The following is a 24,867-nucleotide window of genomic DNA, read 5'->3' on the forward strand; positions in this document are numbered from 1 at the left end:
TAAGTAAAGGTTGCTCTTTTAAGATTTACACTATCTTTATAAAGGAACCTACAACTTATCTTTTATCTCAAAATTATCAAAGCACAGAGTAAAATAATGTTCACTTACCCAGAGAAATGTCAGAATCCCAGATGTGAAACTTAAAGGCCTGAGAGTGTTAGGGGGATACCTGATCTTTGCATCAGCCCTGCTTCTTTATAGAGTCTTTTCTAACCCGTAGAAATTATTTTGAATATATTAATTCAGTTTGGTTTTTGTTTTCCTTGACAAATTTATTTTTGCAGATATAGATATTGAGAAAGGGGTGTTAAAATATACAGAAATCATGTGTTTTGAAGTTATTTTGGATAATTAGGAACTAACTGCTTGTTTTACAAAACCAAAAATCTTGAGAGAAACCTTTATATACCAGTTCTATATATAAGCCTTCTTAAGCCTTAGTTTTATATATAAGCCTTCAAAACATTTTTAAAATATTGTCAATTTAGGTATTCATTTCCAACAAATTAGAAATTGTTTTAGGGTTCCAAAAATTGTTGTTTATCAGCATTTTCTTGCAACAGGTACTATTGCTTGACAGCTGTTTATCATTGTAATCAAATGTATGCACTTATGACACTTAGCTGTAAATCAGCACAGAAAAGGTACAGAAATTGAGTGGAGAGTAGAAAACAAGCAAGGGGAAATGTTTTCCTGGGGTTCATCCAGTAAAATACCGGTGTTTAATTTTTTTTTAAATCAAGGTGTTTAGAAGGCTTCTGGTTTTGGATTTTAACTGATACAGATATATATGGGGTTGATATCAGAAAGGAAGCAAGTGAGTGTAATATAACTGGATAAAATAATGCAGGTAGTTTAAAAATAGTGATTTTGGGAAAGAGGAGGAAGGAAATGTTATGTAGTGGATATAATTTTAAACAAAATTTAAAATAAAGCTGCTTGTAATTGGCCTCAGGCTGGAGGCAACATGGATTCACTAGAGGTAGGTCTTGTCAGACAAACCTGAACAATTCTTTGGCTGGGTAACCAGAGAATTGGATAGAGGGAGTGCACTAGATGTGGTGTATTTAGATTTTAGCAAAGCCTTTGATAGTGTTCCATACAGACATCTAATAAATAAATGAGTGCCCTTGGGATGGACCCCAAAGTGACAGGCTGGGTCAGGAACTGGTTGAGAGGAAGGCAACAGAGGGTAGTGGTCAATGGAGATCGCTCTGAGGAAAGGAATGTTACCAGTGGTGTGCCTCAAAGGGTTCTGTTCTTTTTAACATTTTTACAAATGATATTGCTGCAGGGCTCTCAGATAAGATTTGCCTCTTTGCGGATGATACCAAAATCTGCAATAGAGTAAACATCCCTGATGGTTTGAATAACATGAGGAAGAACATAGCAAAGCTTGAAGAATGGTCTGAAATTTGGCAACTAAAATTTAATGCGTTGAAATTAATGCTTAGAATTTGGGTTCAAAAAACCCAAGGAAGCGGTACAGTTAAAGGGGTGAAGAATTTGTATGCACAACAGAAGAGTGTGATTATATGTGATGATTTTAAGGTGGCCAAACAGGTTGAAAAGGTGACGGCGAAAGCTAGAAGGATGCTAGGGTGCATAGGGAGAGATATGATCAGTAGAAAAAAGGAGGCATTTATGCCCCTGTATAAGACTCTGGTGAGACCTCATTTAGAATATTGTGTGCAGTTCTGTAGACCACACCTTCAGAAAGATGTAAAAAGGATGGAGTCTGTCCAGAGGAAGGCTACTAAAATGGTGTGTGGTCTTCGTCTTAAGGCGTATGATGGGGACAGACTTAAAGATCATAATATGTATACTTTGGAAGAAAGGTGAGAGAGGGGAGATATGATAAAGACGTTTAAATGCGCATGAGTCGAGTCTCATTTGAAAGGAAGCTCTGGATTGAGAGGGTATAAGATGAAGTTAAAAGGTGATGGGCTCAGGAATAATCTAAGGCAGTTTATCCCAGGACAAGCAGGCAGGTATTCTCACTAGTGGGTGATGTCATCAGACAGAGCCCCGGTACGGACGTCTCACAAGCACGTGTTGCTTGTAGAAACTTAAAGTTTCTAGATGCCCGCACCGCGCATGCGCCGGTGCCTTCCTGCCCGGAGATCCGGGCGTGTCTCCTCAGTTCTTTCTTTTCCGCGGAGCTGAGAAGTTCAACTTCATCATGCGCTAGCTGAATTCAGTTAAATTTGCCTTCCTTGTCCGCGTTTTCGCTTTCTTTTAATTACAGTTAACAGTACTTTTCTTTTTCAGTAAAAAAAAAAAAAAAAGAAGATTATTTCCTCCGGCGGGTCGAACGGGCCGGCCACGTGGCTCAGGCCCACTGGCTTCGACCTCGCGGCGGAGATTTTCCGGCCTATGTCCCGGCCAATCACCGGGTTTAAAAAGTGCAGCAAGTGCCAACGCGCGATTTCACTCACGGACCCTCACTGGCGCTGTTTGCAGTGTTTGGGCCCTGACCACATCCCGAAATCGTGCAGGCCTTGCTCTACCCTTACGGCACGCTCATTCAAGCGGCGTTGCCTATTGTGGGAATCGATGTTCAAGATGGACGCAGCTAAGGATCCCTCAGCCTCCACTTCATCTGATACCTCCCCGGTTCGGGCAAAACCGGTATCGACCCCTCCTGCATCGAGTGTGGTGAAACCGGCATCGCTCACCCCGACACCATCCACGAGCTCGACGTCGGTGCCTGCCCCGGTCTCCTCGGTTCAGGTACCTCTTCCTTCCACAGTGCCACCAGTGGTCATCAAAGTGCCGAAAGCTACTAAGCAGAAGCACTCGGCCTCGAAGGAGCGCGATGTCCGTGCAGGAGGACCCCCTTTCGGTGCGGATCCCTCCTTATCGGCTTCGCTACGGTCCGTGCTGGAAGCTCAATTCGTTGAGCTCATGCAGACCATCGGACCCGGGCTCATCGCTGCCATACAGGGTGACCTCCCGGTACCGGTCCAAAGGGGCGGTCCGCCCCCTCCCCCTCCCCCACACCGTTCGACCTCGACAACCGACGAGGACGAACGGGGGAGGGCGACGATGCCCACGCGGCAAGCCTCGCTTACCGATATGCCGCCATTAGAACCCATTACGCCTCCGCGCCAACATGGGACCAGACCTCCGATCGATACTCGAAGCCCTGGGCATAGTCAGGAAGAGTTCTTCCGTACTCCTTACCAGACTTGGGTAGCATCGCAAGAACCCGCATCGCAAACCCAGTTGCGATCCACCGCTTCCAGCCCTATCCACTTGGGGGCCTCGGGAGACCATGCGATGCACAGACGATCCCGATCCCGATCCCCGTCCCGCCACCGAGACGGGCACCGATCGAGACACTCATCCTGGCACTCCTCACGCCATTCGGAGGTGTCACCGCAGAAAAAACTGCAACGTAGGGGATACTCCTCATCAGAGGTGTCCCCTCCGGGGGGCCCGGAGTACGAGGAGACATCGGTGCCGATTCTCCTTGCCACTCCCCGATGTCCATGGACCTGGAGGCCTCCTCCTCCTCCAGCCCGTCCCACAGACCGACGCTGGCGGAACAATTGTCCTTCTCATCATTCCTCCGACAAATGGCGGATGATCTGGATGTGACCCTTGACACGGGCTCCCGATACTCCAAAGAGTATCTGGACACCATGCATTTACCTAACCCTCCAACGGAGTCGCTTCGGCTCCCCTTGCACAAATTACTGGACCAGACCTTCATGCAGTGCTTCGAAACACCGTATTCCATACCGGCGATCCCCAGCAAACTCGATGCTCGATACCGCATCGTGCACCATAAAGGGTTTGAGGGCCCTCAACTCTCCCACCAATCCCTACTGGTCGAGTCCTCCCTTAAACGCTCTCATCCCTCCCAGGTCTACGCCTCTGTACCGCCGGGCCGAGAGGGGAGAACGATGGACAAATTTGGCAGAAAATTCTACCAAAACTCCATGATGGCGTCACGGGTGCTAAACTACAATTTCTTTTTCTCTTCCTATCTGGAGTTCTTCTTGCCGGTGCTCCGCAAGTTCACTCCGTTCATAGACAACCAAGCTCGATTCGAGTTCGAGGAAGTGGTAGCCTCCCTCTCCCAATTACGCCTCCAGCTGATGCAATCCTCATTCGATGCATTCGAACTCTCGGCACGCGCCGCCGCAAGCGCGGTAGCTATGCGTCGCCTGGCATGGCTCCGTACAATCGATATGGATCCCAACCTCCAGGACAGACTCGCCAACGTACCATGTGCTGGAGCTGACCTGTTCGATGAGTCTATCGAAACTGTTACCAAGAAGCTGTCGGATCATGAAAAATCCTTTCAATCCATCCTGCGGCCCAAACCCAAACCTCAACAGTCTCGACCTTCCAGGCCACCCCTGATTTACCAGCGGCGTTACATGCCCAGACAAACGCCTGCTGCGAGACAGCCTGCGAAGAGACAACCTCCCCAGAAGTCTCAGCAAAAACCTCAGCCACCGGCTGCACCTAAGGCTCCCCAGCCCTTTTGACGCCCCTCCCGGGAGCATAACCTCGGCCTCTCCCATAGGGGGCCGCCTCCATCTTTTTTACCATCGATGGGAGGCCATAACCACGGACCTATGGGTCCTCACCATCATAAGAGAAGGATACTCTCTCCAATTCCACCGGGTCCCCCCGGACCATCCTCCAAGAGAGTATCCTTCAAGCTCGACGCAGACCGCCCTTCTTCTTCAGGAAGTCCAAACCTTACTTCAGCTTCGGGCTGTCGAGCCGGTCCCGTCAGACCAATTGAACCGAGGGTTTTACTCCCGGTACTTCCTCGTCCCGAAGAAAACGGGCGACCTGCGACCCATTTTAGACCTTCGGGCCCTCAACAAGTTTCTGGTCAAAGAGAAGTTTCGCATGCTGACTTTGGCTTCTCTATACCCCCTCCTCGAGCAGAACGACTGGTTATGCTCCCTGGATCTCAAGGAGGCCTACACTCACATCCCCATTCACCCGGCCTCCCGAAAGTTCCTCAGATTTCGGGTGGGAAATCTGCACCTACAGTATCGAGTGCTACCATTCGGCCTATCTTCGTCCCCCAGAGTCTTCACAAAGTGCCTGGTGGTAGTGGCCGCAGCACTCCGGGACAGGAGTCTACAGGTGTTCCCATACCTCGACGACTGGCTCATCAAGGCCCCGTCAGCCCCAGAGGTCACTTCGGCGGCCTTGGCTACAACCTACTTCCTCCAAAATTTGGGCTTCGAGATCAACTTTTCCAAGTCTCATCTACAACCCACCCAGTCCCTCCCCTTCATCGGAGCGGTCCTGGACACCACCCGACTCCGAGCATTCCTGCCCCTGCAACGCATGGAGTCCCTTCTTCATCTCTGCCAGGCGGTGTCTACTCGCCAAACTCTACCGGCGAGACAACTGATGGTGCTCCTGGGCCATATGGCCTCCACAGTACACGTGACACCCTTTGCCAGACTCCACCTCAGGATCCCCCAGTGGACCCTGGCATCACAGTGGAATCAGACGTCCGATCCACTATCCAAACACATCTCAGTCACACCTGCTCTTCGGCAGTCTCTGCTTTGGTGGATGACCTCTTCGAATCTATCCAGAGGTTTGCTGATGCACTCTCCCCCCCATCAGAAAGTTCTCACAACCGATTCGTCGAATTATGCATGGGGGGCCCACCTGGATGGTCTCCGCACCCAAGGATTCTGGACCAGTGCGGAAAGACTACACCAAATCAATCTACTAGAACTCAGAGCCATCTTCAATGCGCTCCAAGCCTTCCAACATCTACTTCACGACATGGTAATCCTCATTCGCACAGACAATCAGGCCGCCATGTATTATATCAACAAGCAAGGAGGCACGGGCTCGGCCCTCCTTTGCCAGGAAGCTCTACGAGTCTGGGACTGGGCGGTGCGCCACAACGCCCTACTCAGAGCAGTATACATCCAGGGGGAGAACAACGTCTTAGCAGACAAACTAAGCCGTCTGCTACAACCGCACGAATGGACTCTCCATTCCAGCCCCCTTCACCAAATCTTCAAGCAATGGGGGACGCCTCAGATAGACCTCTTTGCGGCTCCCCACAACTCCAAACTGCCTCAGTTTTGCTCCAGGATCTACACTCCTCATCGCCTCGAGGCAGATGCTTTTCTACTGAACTGGGGGAAATGATTTCTATATGCGTTCCCACCATTCCCGCTGATCCAGAAGACTCTGGTCAAGCTGAAACTCGAACGGGCCACCATGATTCTAATAGCTCCTCGGTGGCCCAGACAACCTTGGTTCTCCCTCCTACTCCAACTCAGCAGCAGGGAACCAGTACCACTTCCAGTGTTTCCTTCACTGCTTACTCAACATCAAGGATCACTACTTCATCCCAACCTGCAGTCTCTCCACCTGACAGCTTGGTTCCTCTCAACGTAACCCCTCACCAATTCTCACAAGAAGTGAGGGAGGTCTTGGAAGCTTCCAGGAAGCCCGCCACTCGACAATGCTACTCCCAGAAATGGACCAGATTCGCCTCATGGTGTGTTTCTAAGTCAAAGGAACCTCAGCGAGCTTCCTTATCCTCCGTGCTGGACTATCTCCTACACCTATCTCAATCTGGGCTCAAGTCCACATCCATACGAGTCCACCTGAGCGCTATTGCGGCGTTCCACCAGCCCCTACAAGGGAAACCCCTCTCGGCCCATCCGGTGGTCGCCAGATTTATGAAAGGACTCTTCCATGTTAACCCTCCTCTCAAACCACCCCCAGTAGTTTGGGACCTCAATGTAGTCCTTTCCCGTCTCATGAAGCCCCCGTTTGAACCACTCAACAGGGCCCCTCTTAAGTACCTCACCTGGAAAGTGCTTTTTCTTGTAGCCCTTACGTCCGCTCGCAGAGTCAGCGAACTCCAGGCATTGATGGCGGATCCACCATTCACAGTATTCCATCATGACAAGGTGGTCCTACGCACTCACCCGAAATTCCTGCCTAAGGTGGTCTCCGAATTTCATCTCAACCAATCCATTGTACTTCCAGTATTCTTCCCTAAGCCCCATTCTCACCACGGAGAATCGGCCCTTCACACTCTAGACTGTAAACGTGCCTTGGCTTTCTACCTGGATCGCACCAAGCCACACAGAACCACTCCTCAACTTTTTGTCTCCTTCGATCCTAACAAGTTGGGAAGACCCGTATCAAAGCGCACCATCTCTAATTGGATGGCGGCTTGTATCTCTTTCTGCTATGCCCAGGCTGGATTATCACTTCCTTGTAAGGTCACAGCCCATAAGGTCAGAGCAATGGCAGCCTCAGTAGCATTCCTCAGATCAACACCAATCGAGGAAATTTGTAAGGCTGCCACCTGGTCCTCGGTTCACACATTCACCTCACACTACTGTCTGGATACTCTCTCCAGACGGGATGGACAGTTTGGCCAAACAGTATTGAAAAATTTATTCTCTTAAGTCGCCAACTCCCCCTCCATCCCACTGAGGTTAGCTTGGAGGTCACCCACTAGTGAGAATACCTGCCTGCTTGTCCTGGGATAAAGCAATGTTACTTACCGTAACAGTTGTTATCCAGGGACAGCAGGCAGCTATTCTCACGTCCCACCCACCTCCCCTGGGTTGGCTTCTCAGGCTAGCTACCTGAACTGAGGAGACACGCCCGGATCTCCGGGCAGGAAGGCGCATGCGCGGTGCGGGCATCTAGAAACTTTAAGTTTCTACAAGCAACACGTGCTTGTGAGACGTCCGTACCGGGGCTCTGTCTGATGACATCACCCACTAGTGAGAATAGCTGCCTGCTGTCCCTGGATAACAACTGTTACGGTAAGTAACATTGCTGTCTCTCAAACTTTCTCGAGCCAGGGCACACTAAAGATAGTGGCTATGGCTCGAGCCACCCAGAAGTGCATGGATGTTGCTGTGATGACATCAAGCGCATGCATGACATAATCACTCGACATCCACGCATATGCAGAGGTCCTCCAGATGGACCATGAGACACCAGTATGGGGTGCCAGCAGGGAAGAGGGCCAGAGAGAAGGAGAGGCACTGGCGCCAGCTGATTGCCTACAGCAGTGTTTCTCACCCCTCAAGTCTAACAAATACCAACTGAGTACCCCAACCATAGACCTCCCAAGCTCTGCCCCAGATCCCACCCCCTTTTACTAATTGTAATGCAATTTTTTCTATTTATTTTTCATATACACACAATATACACAGGAGATATAAATTCTCAAATCTGACACATTTCAATCACTATATTGAAAATAAAATCATTTTCCCTACCTTTGTTATCTGGTGACTTTATTTTTCTGTGCTTTTAACTGTTTCCAGTGCCTTCTTATCCACTGACTGTTTTTCTCTCCTTTACTTTCTGCCTTGCATCCATCTTTGGCATTAACTTAACATTCAATTTTTCCATTTTTCTGCTTTCTTCTCAAAATCTACATTTCCATGTCTTCCCTTCCTATGTCTCTCTCCTTCCCTCCCCATTTCCATGGTCTGACATCTCTCTCCTCCCTCCTCCCAGTGGTCCAACATCTCTCTCCTTCCTTACCCCCCTTCCAAGTCTGGTATCTCTCTCCTCTACTTCCCATAATCTGGCATCTCTCTCTTCTACTACTACTACTACTACTACTACTATTATTTCTATAGTGCACCAGACTCCCCTCCTTCCATTCCCTGGTCTGGTATCTCTCCCTTCCTTTAGTCATCCCTTCTGTTTCCTTCCTCCCCTGTCCAGCAGTACCCCTTCTCTTTTCCTTCTCCCCTGTCCAGCAGTGCCTCTCCTCTCTCTAGCGGGCCAGCCTAGTAAAAGCCCCGAGGCTACCCGGACTAGCAGATACTGGACAGGGGGAGAAGGGGTACTACTGGACAGGGAGGAGGTAAAAGTAAGGGAGAAGGGCTACTTCTGGACAAGGGGAAGCAGGGAAGGGGTACTGCTGGACAGGGCGGAGATAAAAGGAAGGGAGAAGGGCTACTGCTGAACAGGGAGAGCAGGGAAGGGGTGCTGCTGGACAGGGGGAAAGACAGAAAGAAAGATAGACAGTGGGCAGAGAGACAAACAGACAGGGGGTCAAGGAGAGAGAGACAGAAAGAAAGACTCGGGGAGAAAGAAAGAGAGACAGACAGGGGGTCAGGGAGAGAGACAGAAAAAAAGACAGAAGGCAGGGAGAGAGGCAGAAAGACAGGGGGCTAGGGAGAGAGACAGAAAGACAGACATACAGAAAGAAAGAAAAACACAGCCCTTCCTCGCCATGTGATATGGCTGGACCTAAACAGTGGCATCATGCACTTCTCCTTAATTCAGGAATTCTTGTAGGAAAAATAACTTTTGAAAGATAACCACAAAAGTTTAGCAAGAGGCATATTCTAACTTCACCACTTTGGTTCACAGCACAGAAATGCTGCATAAACAGCTTCTAGCGATACAAGTCTTTTTTCTGATCTTAAGTTTGATTTACATTTCCCAGGATGCGATTCTGAGTAGCAGACTTAGATGCTTTTTACTTGAGAATCTACATGGTTAATTTAAGCAGCTTGGTCCTCCTCCTCCAGCATTATTGAAAGTTACCGCCTCATCACCTTGTCCCTTCATAAAGGAGTCAGTCACACTCCACACAGGCTGTGAGGATATTTCTGCATTTCTGGCTAAGTTTAAAATTTACTCTCTTATTTTATCATATTCAAAAAGAAAAGTACATTAACACGTGACCCAAGAAAAAGATGCTTGGAGCATGTAGTGGCCGCACTGCTTATGAGGATCATAGGAGCCAGTGATATGTGATTCACCTCAGTTGACTTTGGCACACACAGACCATGCCAATGCCTCCATCCTCACTGGAATTCAGGTTGAATAACTATCCCTGTACTGGTCTATATAGTTATAATAGGTATTCTCAGCAAAATGCTAGAATCCACCTGAATCATCTAAGAGTTGGCTTTCCCAAGTAGCATGCAAAGAAATAAGAACTGCTAAATGTTCTGGAAAGCTCTTAAATCTTGTTTACATTTTCTGGGCCTGGGCTCTGCTTCAGAGACCATCACCCCTTTTAAGGACTGACACCCTGCTGTCCTCAAGAGAGCATTGGTTACAGGTAAGCAATTTTACTTTACCCTCAAAAACTCTTGATCATTGCCACATTCATAAGTAAAATATACTATTGTAAATTATTGCAGGAATAGTATGTATAGTGCAGAACTACTAGACGACATGCTTTATTATTTCATTTCTTGACTTCTGTGTTGCATTATCTTTCTGCAACTATTTTGCAGGCCATTAAACTGGAGTATACTCGTCTGCTCAAATTAGCCCAGGAGGATCCCTTACCAGAACGCGATAACCGCTTACACCACGTGGTCATTTACTTCATCCAGAACAAGGCGCCAAAGAAGATTATAGAGAGGACGTTACTGGAGCAATTTGCAGACCGCAATTTGAGTTTTGATGAACGGTAATAAGAAAACAAGTAGTATGACATATTCCTTGCTGTGGTGAGCGTGCTAGCTTGTATTTTCCTTGGTTTTGGTGGGGAAGAGTTTGTTTACATTCTTTGAGAAACTCAAAGTTCTACTTGGCTGCTTTACTTGATGACATTTTCGTAGTCTTGGCTGCCATATTTTAATGGTGTACATTGCTTATTCAGCATTATCTCCTTATTTTTTGATATTACAGATGACCCCTTTCTTGATTACAACTCCCAAAAGAACCATAGTGTCATCTCACAACTGTTTTATAAACACTTCTGTTCTTTCAAAGGTGCCGTAGCGTAATGAAGGTGGCCCAAGCCAAACTTGACATGATAAAGCCTGATGAGGTGAACATGGAAGAATATGAGGTTAGGACTGTTTCTGAATTTAGAAGATTCAATTTATTCTCAATAATAAAAAAAACTTTTAAAAATAGAAGTCGGAGGAGTTAGGATATTGCATAAGTCAATTTTGTGCATATTCCATAGGTTTGAACTACACACAAAATAGGGATGGTTACTGTGGGCAAAATTGTTTTGATTTTATGTTTATATCACAGTAAATCAAGAGGAAAATATAAACAAAATAATGGTAGTAAGACAAAGGAAATCTAATCTGTATCAAGCTTACATTGAGGGAAAGAGCTAAATTCAGATTGTAAAATTAAAAAAAGAAAAAATAAGTTATTTTGAACCCATAATGCAATTACCCCATAATGCAATTACCCCATAATGCAAAATTACCCCATATGCATAATGCAATTGCCCCATAATGCAAAATTAAAAAGGATATCTTAAAACGACAATCAGAAAATCACATTTTTATGTTACAAGAAATTCATATGAATTGGTTAAGAGAAGGTATATCTGTTCCTTTGATGCATAACTATACATTCACAGAGAAATTTGAAAAATAATTTTGCACCTAATGCTAGGACTTGAGACCGCAAATGAAACTTTTTCTATGAAGTTGCATGGAATTTTGTTACATCAGGGAATTTGTATGTTCCACGACTATAAAAGGAAACTTAATTTTTCCAAAAATAAGATGTCAAATGCAGTATTTCATCTGATTCATTTGACAAGAGAGTGGCTTGAGTGTATTGCAACCTGAGATGCTTCCAAGAAAGCAGGCAGGTCAGAGCTACCTGGTGAGGTTACCATATTCAAGCCACCCTCGGCCCCTTTCTCCAATTGAACATTACACGTCTCCCTCCATATTTGCGACTTCAGTTATTTGTGGGTTTTGTCCTAATGGTTCCACCCCCCACCCCCAAATAATATCATCCTGGAATGCCAAGAAAGTTCAGCACATTGTTTTTTTTCAACATGGTTGGGCAAATGGCAGCATCGGAGAAAAGCATGCAGAGAAAGTTTTAGCACTTGCTTCAGTGTGGTGTGGCAAAAGGCAGCGTCAGAGAAAATTTTGCAGAAAGAAAATTTAAGCTTGTATCTTCATTGTCATTTACAATAATAATAATTTTTATTCTTATATACCGCCAAACCATTAGTTTAAGGTGGTTTACAACAAGAGGAAGCTGTACAAACAGTGAATTACATACATAAGCATATCAAATATTTCTCAGAAAATACAAAAATGGCAATTAAGTCACATTTATCAAACAGGTAAGTTTTTTAAAAAAAATTTTCTAAATAAATAATGGCTGAGTACTTGAATTGTGTTGCTAAGGTGTATAGTACAGTGCAAGAACTGCAATACCATCTTGTTTTTAAAAGCAATTGCAAATAGCAACGTTAAGTTTTATTCACGATTTCACGGTATCGCAGGGGCTTTACCAAAATCTCGTGAATATGATAGGAAAAAGTTATTCGTATTTTTTTTTTATTCGGGCCATCTTTGAACGTATACCCTGCAAATATGGAGGGAGAAGTGTAAAATAATAAATGTTAAAGATACCTATTGTACCCCCTACTGGAAAATTCAAAATATCCTCTACATTTTGAGAGATTCAAAAGAAGACGGTAATTGAGTTTTTGGAAAACTAAGAAATCAAAAGAATCTTTGCTTTAGTGGCATTTTCAGAAGGCTTAGGGGTCCTTTTATCAAGCCGCGCTAAAGCGTCGGACATGTCATCATGCACTAACCCCCGCGGCCGGCTAAAAAACTAACACCCGCTCAATGCAGGGGTTAGCGGCTAGCGCGCCAGGCGGTTTAATGCGCGCTAAACCCCTACCGCAGCTTGATAAAAGGACCCCTTAGTCTTATAGTGAATAGCAGTACTGTCCTTGAATATGGAAGAACCAGAGTGACAACACTGCAGGAGGAATAGATCTAAAACCACAATCAAATCAGGGCAGTTCTTAGTAGCTTCTTGTCTGTGACCTCTCGAGGTAAGGGGTTCAAGGTTCATAATTCACCTCCTCCAATTATTTCTCCTTTCAGTTAACCAGAAACACAGTTCTCCCCTTGGCAAAAAATGTTTTAACTGAGTAAATGAGCTGAATTTTTCTGTAAACCACCTTATAATGGAAAAGGTTTAGCGTTATATCAATTTCAATAAAACAGAAAACAAACATAAAATTTCCACCTTAATGCATTTGAAAAATGTGTGAAGGTTGCATTTCTCACCAGCATACTTTTGTCTACATTGACAGGAAGCCTTCATGGGGGTTATGTAGGTTAGGAGAGGGAAATTACTGGATTTATGCAGGTAGCATTTTCAAAGCTATTCGCTGAGCAAAATTTGACCTACACAAAAATCAGAAGTCGATGCATACTTGTTGTACCCATAGTAATTTCAAAGAGAAAGTTACACATACTTTCCCTTGGGTAGGTTGGTGCAAAGACTACAAGTTAGAAATTAGAGAATGACACGGGGAAAAATTCTGTCACCGCCCCGTCCCCGGACCACCATCCTCTGCACCGCCCCGTCCCCACTGTCCCTTTCACCGCCCTGTCTCTGCCGTCCCCGTCACCGCCCCGTCCCCGTCTTCAGCATCTTCTCATCTCCATCCCCCCATCCCCAGCATCCTTCACACGGTCCAGCAGCTCCCTCCCGCCAGCCAGCCGTGCATTTCCCACCCTCCCTCCTTTTCCCTTACCTTTTCTTCTTAAAACTGGCGATTTCTATAAGGCTACAAGCTGTATTACAGCCGGAGCCTTGAAGTCGCATCAGGTTGCCTGCTAGAAGTCTCCTCCGATGCAACTGGAAACAGGAAATTGCGTCAGAGGAGACTTTTACCAGCAGGCAACGCAACACGCCTTCAAGGCTCCGGCTGTAATACAGCTCGTAGCCTTATAGAAATCGCCAGTTTTAAGAAGAAAAGGTAAGGGAAAAGGAGGGAGGAAGATGCATGGACGGCTGGCGGGAGAGAGTGGGCTGCCGGTTCGAACGCTCGTTCACCGCCCCGTGCAACCATTTACCGCTCCACGAGGCATTGAAAGGCCTCGTCCCCGAACTCGCGATGACCGTTTTTTTTGGTCACCGTTTTGGCGGGTTACCCGCGGCTAAACGCAGACTAGCCACGGGTAACCACCACCGTGTCATTCTCTATTAGAAATGCACTCAAACTTCGTACCACTTCAGCACTTTGGGTATTGCTCCCAAACTGCAAACATGTAACATGAAACTATACTGAACATTTCATCACAAAAACAAGGTGGCCCTAAGGCATCCTTGGTGTGCCATAAGGCTATGATACAGTCTAGAAATCTGAGATTTCTTTGTCTGTGCCAGTGCTTTTTCAAACCCTGCACTGCTGCTTGTGACCCTGGTCAAGTCATTTAATTCTCCACTGCCTCAGATACACTAGATAGATTGTGAGCCCACCAGAATAGAGAGGGAAAATGTTTGAGTACTTGTTCGTAAGGTTGTATAACTATAAAAAGAAGGTATTCAAGTCCCTATCCTTTATCCCGTTTAAGAGGTTTTAGTGTAATTGTTTGCCATGAACTTGACTTTTGACAAGTAAAAACAGACTATTCTCTACTTGTGCAGATGTGGCATCATGATTACAGGATGTACAGGGAGACAACAATGTATATCATGATAGGACTGGAATTATTTCAAAGCAAGAGGTAAGAAGAAATATCAGTAAAGGGGGCCTTAGATGTAACTCACACCTTTTTCATTAGTTCACAATAAGTTCCATAAGTGTGTATCTATCTCTGTGTATAGCTTATATAGTTTTTAAAATTTGGTCACTGTTTTATCAAGTTATGTAAAATTAACAGAGCAGTCAGTCAGTTCAATATGATTGATTTAATAATAATAATAATAATAACTTTATTCTTATATACCACCATCAATCTTGCGACTTCTAGGCGGTTTACAATGAAGAGAAACTGTACAGACAGTGAATTACAGAGTATAGCATTGAACATCTAGTGATAGTAACAGGAGAGTTACAGGGTCTGTGTATTACACGGTTTCACAATGAGTAGCATTATACAGTCGACGATATTCAGAGCATAAGTAGGAGAAGAGAAAGGAGATATTACACCTTTTTCCCTTTTTGTGCCTGTCAAAAATATCTTAACTGAATAATGCCAATAGAGTACAGGGCTAATGCAGCATTTCTCAGGTTTTATTTTAATTTTTTTTTTTAAAAGAGAGAAAAATTGTGGCACCAAATTCCAGAATTAGAGGGCATAGGATGAAGAGGTGATAGACTCAGGAGTAATGTAAGAAAATACTTCTTTACAGAAAGGGTTGTAAATTTGTGGAATGGTCTTCCGGTGGAGGTGAAGACTGTATCTGAATTCAAGATAGTGTGGGACAGGCATGTGGGATCTCTTAGAAGAGAAGATATGGATGGTGGGAAAGGTCAAACTGGTTGATCCATTAGGCCTTTATCTGCTGTCATGTTTCTATTAATATGAAATCCCAAGGTATTTTTATATTAGTCTTAATAGGTACTGTGCATAACATTTAACAATATCAGGAATACTTGTTTCACATTAGTTCACACAAAAGTGACACAATTGGCTTTCTTTACAAATTTATTTTCCATTTACCTGATTTACCTTCTGCTCCTTTAGTCTGGAACAAAGGTTGGTATGTGATATTATGAGCCTTTATTCACAACTTTCAAAACTACCGAGGGACTTCCCCTAGTTTATATCCCTTCCAACTCACTTAACTGATTCATTGCAACAACAGTACTTGGATGAGGACATGAATCAGTACATCTTTTGGAACCTTCTTGCAGTCATGGGCCTTGAATCTGACCACTGATCACCAGTGCCACCTCCTCAGTATTGCCAGCCTTGACATAACCAGGGAACAGAAGGCCTAGGTTGAGAACTGAACCTAAGTTCCTCTGCAGGACAGTAGACAGCGCTGTCATTGAAAGACGAGGCTGGTTCCAGTTACCAGCTGGTCCTGGATGGCATCACATATCTCATAAAGGATCTTAAAAAAACCAAATGTTTAGGAGCAATGTGATTAGTACAAAACAAGAGAACAGATTAACCACTATCAACAAGATCCACAAAAAAGGTTAATCTACTGAAGACAACAAACCATTGATTTTAATGGTAATAAATTAATAAATGAAGGAAAAAATCTCAGAGTTGCCACTCCCAGGATAATATTATTATTGTCCAAAAGGGAATTGTGGCATGTGGTTTCTTTCATTGATCAAAAAACCTTCATTTTTTATTGTTATGTTGTATTAAATATTCAAATTCTAAAAAATTATTATAAATATTTTTAAATACTACCACTCTAAACTAGTTATCTCATTATATTCGAGGAGTACTTATCTAATATTTTTTTATATTTTTTCAATATTTTACTGTGCAAAAAAAGCCTAAAGTGCAAACATTTCTTAAAGTGGCTAGTGCAAATCCAGCTTATCAATTTAAATAGGCTGTGCAAAATAGCAAAGATAGAGATTTAAATAGGCTGTGCAAAATAGCAAAGATAGAACATCATGAACAGGTCTTAAACTGGCACTTATCTTTTAAACATGATGCAGTAAATAACGGCAGATTCATCTAGCCGTAGGAAACCCGTGTATCCCAACCAACGGGGACCCGTTTCGCCGCACTCATGCGGCTTCCTCAGGGTAATATAAGGCAAACGGATGATACCATATAGCGATCCGGGCTGTTATTAAAAGATAAGTGCCAGTTTAAGGCCTGTTCATGATGTTCTATCTTTGCTATTTTGCACATCCTATTTAAATCTCTATCTTTGCTATTTTGCACAGCCTATTTAAATTGATAAGCTGGATTTGCACTAGCCACTTTAAGAAATGTTTGCACTTTAGGCTTTTTTTGCACAGTAAAATATTGAAAAATATAAAAAAATATTAGATAAGTACTCCTCGAATATAATGAAATAACTAGTTTAGAGTGGTAGTATTTAAAAATATTTATAATAATTTTTTAGAATTTGAATATTTAATACAACATAACAATAAAAAATGAAGGTTTTTTGATCAATGAAAGAAACCACATGCCACAATTCCCTTTTGGACAATAATAATATTATCCTGGGAGTGGCAACTCTGAGATCTTTTCCTTCATTTATTAATTTATTACCATTAAAATCAATGGTTTGTTGTCTTCAGTAGATTAACCTTTTTTGTAGGAGCAATGTGAACCTGGATTTCTCTACCACACATCATTAAAAGGAATTGAAGGGAGAGGCAGCTGCCAGGTGTCATTTGGTGCTGTACAGTGCCATGCAGATGGTCCCTTTTTTTGAATCCAAGGGAGTAGAAGGAGTTATGGTCAGCAGTTGTAAGGGTTGTATTTAGAGTCCATTATATAGGATTATAGAAGGAACCTTGGCATGGCTCCCAGCCTCAAGATCATTGTTTCAGTGATCAGACTAGGAGAACAGCAAGGATGGGAGAGTTGACATAAAGACAAGAAAAGATCTACTAAAGACAAAAAAATAAAAAGAACTTGCAGACGATCTTATTTCCATGAGTTGTTTTTGTAACTGAGTTCCATTTTGGTTATTTTCATATCTGGACTTTTTTTGGTCCTGGAAAGCCTTAGATACCTTTTCTATATCCACCCCCCCCCCCCCATCTTTTTTCATATGAGCATCAGGAGCAGAACAGAGCATTCAGTGCGCCAGCCTGTGCTAAAAACCGCTATCGTGGTTTTGTAATAGGGGGGGGGTAATTTTTACACAGGCATATACATTTTGCCAGTATTTTATGAAGCAGATATGTTTAGTTTTAGACTTGGTCCTCAAGAGGGCAGTGCTACTATTCTTATTTCTACTTTTATCATCTTGTGAATAAAACCAACATTTACTGAGAGGTCATATACCTGGTAAAAAGAAAAATGGAGTTAATACAATTTCAGGGTAAATTCAACTTTCAGCAGCTCTGAAAAAAAATAGTTTAGTACACTTCACAATAAACATGTTTGCATGCTGTGAAGTGCAGTTTTTACAACACAGCTCTGGTCTAAAACCCTGTTTTTCCGATTTGGAAAAGTAAGATTTAAGTTAGTGTAGAGCCCTCATAGAATGTCCCTTTTGGACTCTGAATGGAAGAAAAATAGGAGGTCTGCTAAGGTTAGGGAAAGTTTGCATTAAAAAATAAAGATATCTCAGACAGATGTGCCAAAAACCTTTGTATGAAAAAATACTTTTTACATTATACAATATGTAATATATTCATATATTTATTTATAAACTGTTCTGCAGGGGACATGAAAAATATCATTATTCTTAGGGCCTGTTTATTTAAATTGCCATTTTCTTATACTTTTCCTTGGCTGTAGTTATGTAGAAGCCTTGGTATATCTTCTCTACGCCCATCAGTATAACAAAGAACTCATATCCAGAGGCTCATACAGAGGGCACGAAGAAGACTTAATATCACACTACAGGAGAGAGTGTTTGCTAGTAAGTTGAAAAGATTATGTCCTTCTTAGTAACTTTTGAATCTTTGTGCAGTTTATGTAAGTATCAGTAAAGTTGGTGTTCAGAACAAGAATCATTTGCTGCTTGGCTAGCTTTTAAGCCTCACAGTTATTCTTAGACTACAATATGAAATTGTAGCACCATTATGCAGCAGAAAATAATTTGTATTGGGCCAGCGTTCTGGAAGCCAGATTGGTTCTGAAGAAAACAGGTTTGGTTTTATTTTTGTTTTGTGTTTTTTTTCTGGGCATGTGATAATTAAGAGTTTAAGTGAGAGAGATCCAAACACTATTCCTTTTACATGGGTATTTCAATTAAACTGACTTTAGAATTGCTGTAGGTCTAGATTTTTGGTAAGGCTAAGTTTGACCGTGTGACCCCTCCTTTTGATTTAACTGCATTGGCTGCCTATCAATTGAAGGTTGTTGCCTAGTTCTTAAAGTAGTAAGATTTTCATCAGAGTCTCTTCTCAAATTAATTCAGTTGATTTGGAGCAACCTGACTCTAATTCTGGCTGTACCATCTGCAAAATACATTACTTAAAGTCATTATTTTACAAACCAGTTTCCTTTTTGTCTGTATGTCAAAATGACTATTTATGAAACTCATTAAGCCTACTTAATGCAATTTACTGTAGTTACCGTATTTTTCTCTCCATAAGACGCACCCAAAAAGGGGGTAGAAAAGTGGGTGCGTCTTATGGAGCGGATACCATATTTTTTTCAGTCTATAAGACACACCTACGCGTAGAGGAGGAAAAACCTAAGGCCCTGATTGGCTCAGGCGCCTCAGGCTCCTCCCTTGTCACCCACAGAATAAAACAAGCCTAGAGTATGCCAGCCATATGTACAGCTTCTCAGTAACTTGCAATAGCTCAGTAAAATCAGCTATCTGCTTCTGCATAGATATTAAAATTGTTTATTATTATAAGTCTTGCAAATTTTAATTTAGATAAACACTAAACTTCTGCAGCTTAACTAAAGAGGTTCCTAGATCCCATCAGAGCCCTATAAACCATAAATATACCTACCTTATCCATACCCACTATATGTACTACCAAACACGCTGAACGAGTTAGTTGGTGAAGAAATGTAAACAGACTAGGAATGTATCGTATAAATAACGCATATTTGAGTTAATGTGGCATACACAAAAGTTACAAACTCTAAATTGTTAGGAGGAACTGGAGTACAAGAACATATACAAGCAAATACAAACTGCAATGAAAACTGAGTATAATGTTTTAGTGTTTCCTTTGAAGAGGAAAAGGCTTCAGAAGCCGCGGGGAGCAACGCTTTCCTGGAGCTGTGCAACACTGTCCAGGAGCTGTGCACACTTCTATCATTGGCCAGGGATAAACCTCCTTACAAGTTTCAAATGTATGTTGCAATTGCACTAGCTATTAGAAAAAAGTGCTTATCTGAATGACGTCCTATTCTGGATCAGCCTTCTAATTTCTTTCAGAACACACTGTGCTTATTTCAGTCCATGCTCATATGCAGCCGACGGTGGCCATAGTTTCACGTTCTAACAACCATTTCTTCAGGACACTGTTAAACAGTATCAATATGAAGCTATGTGTTGGGCTGTGTTTGAATTGTGCTCTGTTGAAGCAGTGGATGCTGAGCACCCCCAGTATTGAGGAAGCATTTCTGTTGAGTTAGCACTCCCAATCATTTTTAGAAATTGCTGTCTATGTTGGTAGATAACATGGTTGATAAACGGGTAACATGTAACAGCACAACATCTGATAAGCACTCTTGCTTTGCATTAGAGAAAAAACAACCGTACAAGAATGTTGATTATTATATTTTTGTGTTTCTGCATGAAGAAACTGAATGAGCGTGCTGCAGCACTGTTTGAGTCGGGTGAAGATCAGGAGGTAAACAACGGGCTAGTTATTATGAATGAATGTATTGTCCCATGCCTACCCTTGCTCCTGGTGAATGATCTGGAAGAGAAGGACATAGCTGCTGTAGAAGATATGAGAAATCGATGGTGCTCATATCTTGGACAAGAAATGGAACGTAAGTATTTATATAAAACATTGCTAACATAGTCTTGCATGTGATTTAAAAATGACAGTAATAATAATAATTTTATTTCTTGTATACCGCTATACCGTGAGGTTCAAAGCGGTTTACAGTAGATACAGAAGAGATACAATTAAGTAAGATTAATTATAATGAAGAAAAGTACTTAGAGTTCCCTGACTGTCCCAAAGGTTCACAATCTTGCTAAAGTACTTGAGAAAAATAAATTAATTAGGCTATAAACATAGAATAGAAGAAGGCAGAAAAACAGTACATAGGAAAATTAATTTAGAATACATTATACAGGAGTTTTTTTTCGGATACGATATATGGGAAGGATTTAACATAATAAACATAATAGATTATGTATCATTAAAAAATTAAATCTAGTAGCATTACAAAGATTCTAAAAGATGGCCAAAAGATCACTATAGCTGGCTTCTTGAAATATCAATATGGCTATTTTCTTGCTTTTTAAAGATTTGTTCAAGAATTTTCCTGTTTTGATCTGGTTATATTTTATTTTTTATCTATAACCTTTTAAACCTTAGAGGGTATGATGCTACCTTTGATATGTCTTCCATTTTTAAAACTTTTCCTCCCTTGTGCCAATCTTTGATGGTTCTTCCTGTTGGATTTTTTATTATTAGTAGTATTATTATTTAGGCACATTGAGGTGATGTTTTCATGTAGATACAGTATATGAAAGACCAGCACCACAGTTCCTAGGTTTATGGAAATTCAGTATAATATTAGTTTTAACATTTTTAAGGAGCATGATTAGGGCTTTTGATTTCTATGGTTATACTAGACATACGCAGCCCTGTACACAAAAAACATAGAAGAGACAGTCCCTGCCCAATAGAGCTTACAGACTAGTCAAGACAGACAAACTGGAGGAGAAGGTGCATCAATACACAGTGCTCAGGCGGGGGAATTAGAGGGAATGATAAGACAGATATTGGCGCTAGAAGGTGGGTTGGCGTTTGGAATTGAAAACATCTTCAAAGAAGTGGGCTTTGAGTCTGGATTTGAATATTGCCAGAGATGAAAATTGACGTACCAAGTCAGGCACTTTGTTCCCTGCATATGGTGCAGCAAAGTAGAAGGGATGGAGTCTGGAAGAGACTTATCCAATGAATGAAGTGCCTGCGGGGGGAGGGGGTGTGGGGAGAGTAGAGAGAGATGAGAGAGCAGATAACTGGAAAATCCAGATGAAACATTCCTGTTGGAGAATTTGAGTTTCCTGATTAAAACTGAAAAACCCAGAATATTGTCGCTGCTGCTGTCAGGGCTAGATGATATCACCTGTGTAGGATCTGCACTCCTTGCAAAGGGCAGCCTGGTCCTGGGTGGAGGGGGCAGCCCAGCATTAGGAACAGGTGAACTATGTAGACCACAGATGTTGATGAGCCATAGTACCCCTGGGAACAGGGTTGCTGTGAGAATCCAAGATCTGCAGCACTTACAGGGGCAGATGAGCTGTGAGAATAGAGCTGAGGAGGGGAGGGGGAGAGAATAGAGAGAGGGCTGTAGATAAAAGTAAGAATAAATTAATAAACAGAACTGCATGGGAATAATTTTAGTTTGCAGATTATACCAGATAATTTGTGGCATAAATTTTTAACATAAAGCTTAATGAAACTATGGATAAGTGAAGGTAGGCTCTGATAACCCCTGGTGATTGACTGACTGTAAAGGCCTCAGGAGGAGAACAGAGAGGGGCTGCACCTAGAAAATAGGTACCTGCCGTGTGTCAGTCAAGGACAGACATCGCTTACAGAATTGCCCTAGCAAGGACCCTAGGTGGCAGAAATATAGGCCTACATTTCTGGCGCCTAGGTGCCTAATGATTTCAAAGTCCAGTGCCGACCCTAAACACACACACTTCTGGGCTTTGATATCCTTAAAGTCCTGGAGGACATCTAATAGCACTTAATTTTTTTAAAAAAATGTGTTTTTAATGGCACGATCAATTATTATGTCATTTAAACCCAATTAAAACACTTAAGTTAGGTGCTGGTAGTTGCAATCTAGATGGCTTTTTAGAGAATCCGGCCCAGAGTGACTTTCTGCTGGGAAAGATGAGCTGATCAAGAGAGAGAGACTTTGCATCATTTAATGGAATATGGCTAATACAGCTCAAAAATATTCATTTTGCAACATACATAACAGCAATAAATTCATATTTCTGAGGCTGCCAAAGCACCAAAATGCTTCAAAACTAAACTCCTGTTTTCAATTGATAAACCCCACGAATCGGAAGTACAGTGCTACCTCGGTTTACGAGTGCACCAGTTTGTGAGTGTTTTGCAAGACGAGCAAAACATTCACAAAATCGGCACCTCCGAAACCGAGCTTGCCTCGATTTGCGAACAGCGCCCCCCCGTGATCCGGCACCCTCCCCCCTGCAATCCGACACCCCCGCCGCTATGGGAAATCCCCCAGACCCACCCGAACATGCTTCTTACCCCCATCTGGCCACCGACATGTCCTGTGCATTGGTGCCGGTGCCCGAAGATCTGCGTCCTCTTCTTTGCTGGGCCTTGAGCATCTGCGCATGCTCAAGGCCTACGAGTTCATGCACTCTCCGAGGGCCTTCATGAGGAGTAATGCCGGTTCTCGGAGGTGGGGGGGTGGTAGAGCAGTGCTGCTGGCCTCGGGGGTGGGGTGGGAACATAACAAGCAAGTTTCCCTTAGTTCCTATGGGGAAACTCGCTTTGATATACGAGTATTTTGGTTTACGAGCATGCTTCTGGAACGAATTATGCTCGTAAACCAAGGTACCACTGTACTTAGTATATATAGTCCAAACACAAAATGCAGATTAGAGCCAAAAAGGTTGGAATCTTAAGTATCAACTGCATTATCTTAAATTACAAGAACTGGTGCATTAAACCACATTTATCTTCATATTTTCATTAGAATGCATGTTTTGATGAAAAATTCACTCTCTCCGATGCTTCTCCTCTTGATCAGTGAGTTTGGCTAAGAAATTTGTGTTTAGTGGATTTTTTTATGTATCATTTGCAGCAAACTTACAAGAAAAGCTGACAGACTTCCTGCCAAAACTGCTCGATTGCTCAACGGAGATTAAAGTTTTCAATGATCCACCAAAGCTCCCTTCTTATTCCACGCACGAGCTGTGTGAACGGTTTGCACACATCATGCTCTCACTCAGTCGAACACCAGCTGATGGAAGATGAACATCAGTCGCCTTCCTTCCACTACGTATAAACTTTTTAAAGTTCTTAATCCTCGCCTTCTTGCTACAGGGTTTGCTTATTGCTGCTAGAATTTTAAACTTTTTTTAAATTTTATTTTAATTAATGATTGCAGATGGCGATATGACTGTACAGACTTTTTATCCAGGCTAATAATGGTAATTCTGAGAACCGCATGACACTCATGTTTCTTTTAATTGGAACTGATGCAACCATGAAAATAAGTAGGGCAAGATAACGGCTCTTGCCACTTATCTGTTACATTACTTTGCTTTTATTCTCAGAAAAGTTTTTATTTTATCGACAATTTTTTTTCACTTTGAGTCATTCTATGACTCTCAGCCCATTTGAAGCATCGAAGAGCCATGACAGTTCATGGTAGCTGATGTTTTGTAAATGAAAGAGTAAAGTTATATTTATGGCTACTTCTGTTTGCAAACAGGTATGTTGTACATCAATGTATTAATATATAAATATTTTTAGATTAAAAAAACAACATATAATGAGGAGTTTGTAAGTATAATGCTCGTGCACAAAATTCTTGTATTTTCCTGGCTGATTCTGTTTTAAGCATTATATTTTGGAAAAGATTTGATTGGCACACAAAGTAGATTTTTTTCTTCAAAAGTAAAATGGGCAGATTGTTTCTGAAATAAATCTTTTCTGTGTTTTTTTTTCTTTAAACTGACACACACTTGTCTTCATGCCCTTATCTGCCTGTGATGGATGAATTTCATAAAAAAATGTTTGTGTGTCTGTGTGAAAGAGGAAAAAGGGACAGTAATCAAATGTTTTTTTAGGTTATAGTATATATCTTGATGGATGCAACTACAGTCGACCCCACCTAAATGCACATCAGTTAAGCACATGCTTCAGTTATCCGCACCCTGCCACCACGGTCTGTTTTGTTTTGTTTTTTTACATTAATGAGGCCAGCAGCGTGCCTGATTTTAAGGCCAAATGGGATCGGCACATGGGATCTATTCACAGGGCAAAGGTAGGGGAGGGACATTAAGGTGGGCAGACTAGATGGGCCGTGGGCCCTTATCTGCCGTCTATTTCTATGTTTCTATGTAATGTCAATAGACGTAAACTCCGGATATTTGCAATTCAGATAAACACACAATCTGCTTACGTGCACTGATGTCATAGGTCCAATCTCTATTCTTTCACATTACGTTCACTCCGGTTAAATGCAATCATGTTCTGACTGGGAATGGCTAAGCTTCACACAGCATCTTAAGCGCTGGGACAGCTGGGAAAGTGAGTGCTCCGCTTCCACTCAAGCTGTAGGGCATAGCTTTCCTGTA

The 24,867-nt window shown here is 42.7% G+C and overlaps 1 protein-coding gene across 7 annotated transcripts in view; it reads left to right on the forward strand.

Moving 5' to 3' along the window:
* USP25 (ubiquitin specific peptidase 25) overlaps positions 1-24,050 on the forward strand; it is a 261,665-nt gene extending 237,615 nt beyond the window's left edge. For all 7 annotated transcript variants that reach the window (XM_033941903.1, XM_033941895.1, XM_033941897.1 and 4 more), the window contains 6 exons: positions 10,251-10,429; positions 10,735-10,813; positions 14,404-14,483; positions 18,159-18,282; positions 20,132-20,327; positions 23,367-24,050. In XM_033941903.1, coding sequence (XP_033797794.1) covers positions 10,251-10,429; positions 10,735-10,813; positions 14,404-14,483; positions 18,159-18,282; positions 20,132-20,327; positions 23,367-23,539 — 831 coding nt within the window. In that variant the 3' untranslated portion in view covers positions 23,540-24,050. The remainder of the gene's footprint in view (positions 1-10,250; positions 10,430-10,734; positions 10,814-14,403; positions 14,484-18,158; positions 18,283-20,131; positions 20,328-23,366) is intronic.
* The last annotated feature ends 817 nt before the right edge of the window (positions 24,051-24,867 follow it).

Source organism: Geotrypetes seraphini, chromosome 4 (assembly GCF_902459505.1).
Source record: "Geotrypetes seraphini chromosome 4, aGeoSer1.1, whole genome shotgun sequence".
NCBI classification, from domain to species: domain Eukaryota; kingdom Metazoa; phylum Chordata; class Amphibia; order Gymnophiona; family Dermophiidae; genus Geotrypetes; species Geotrypetes seraphini.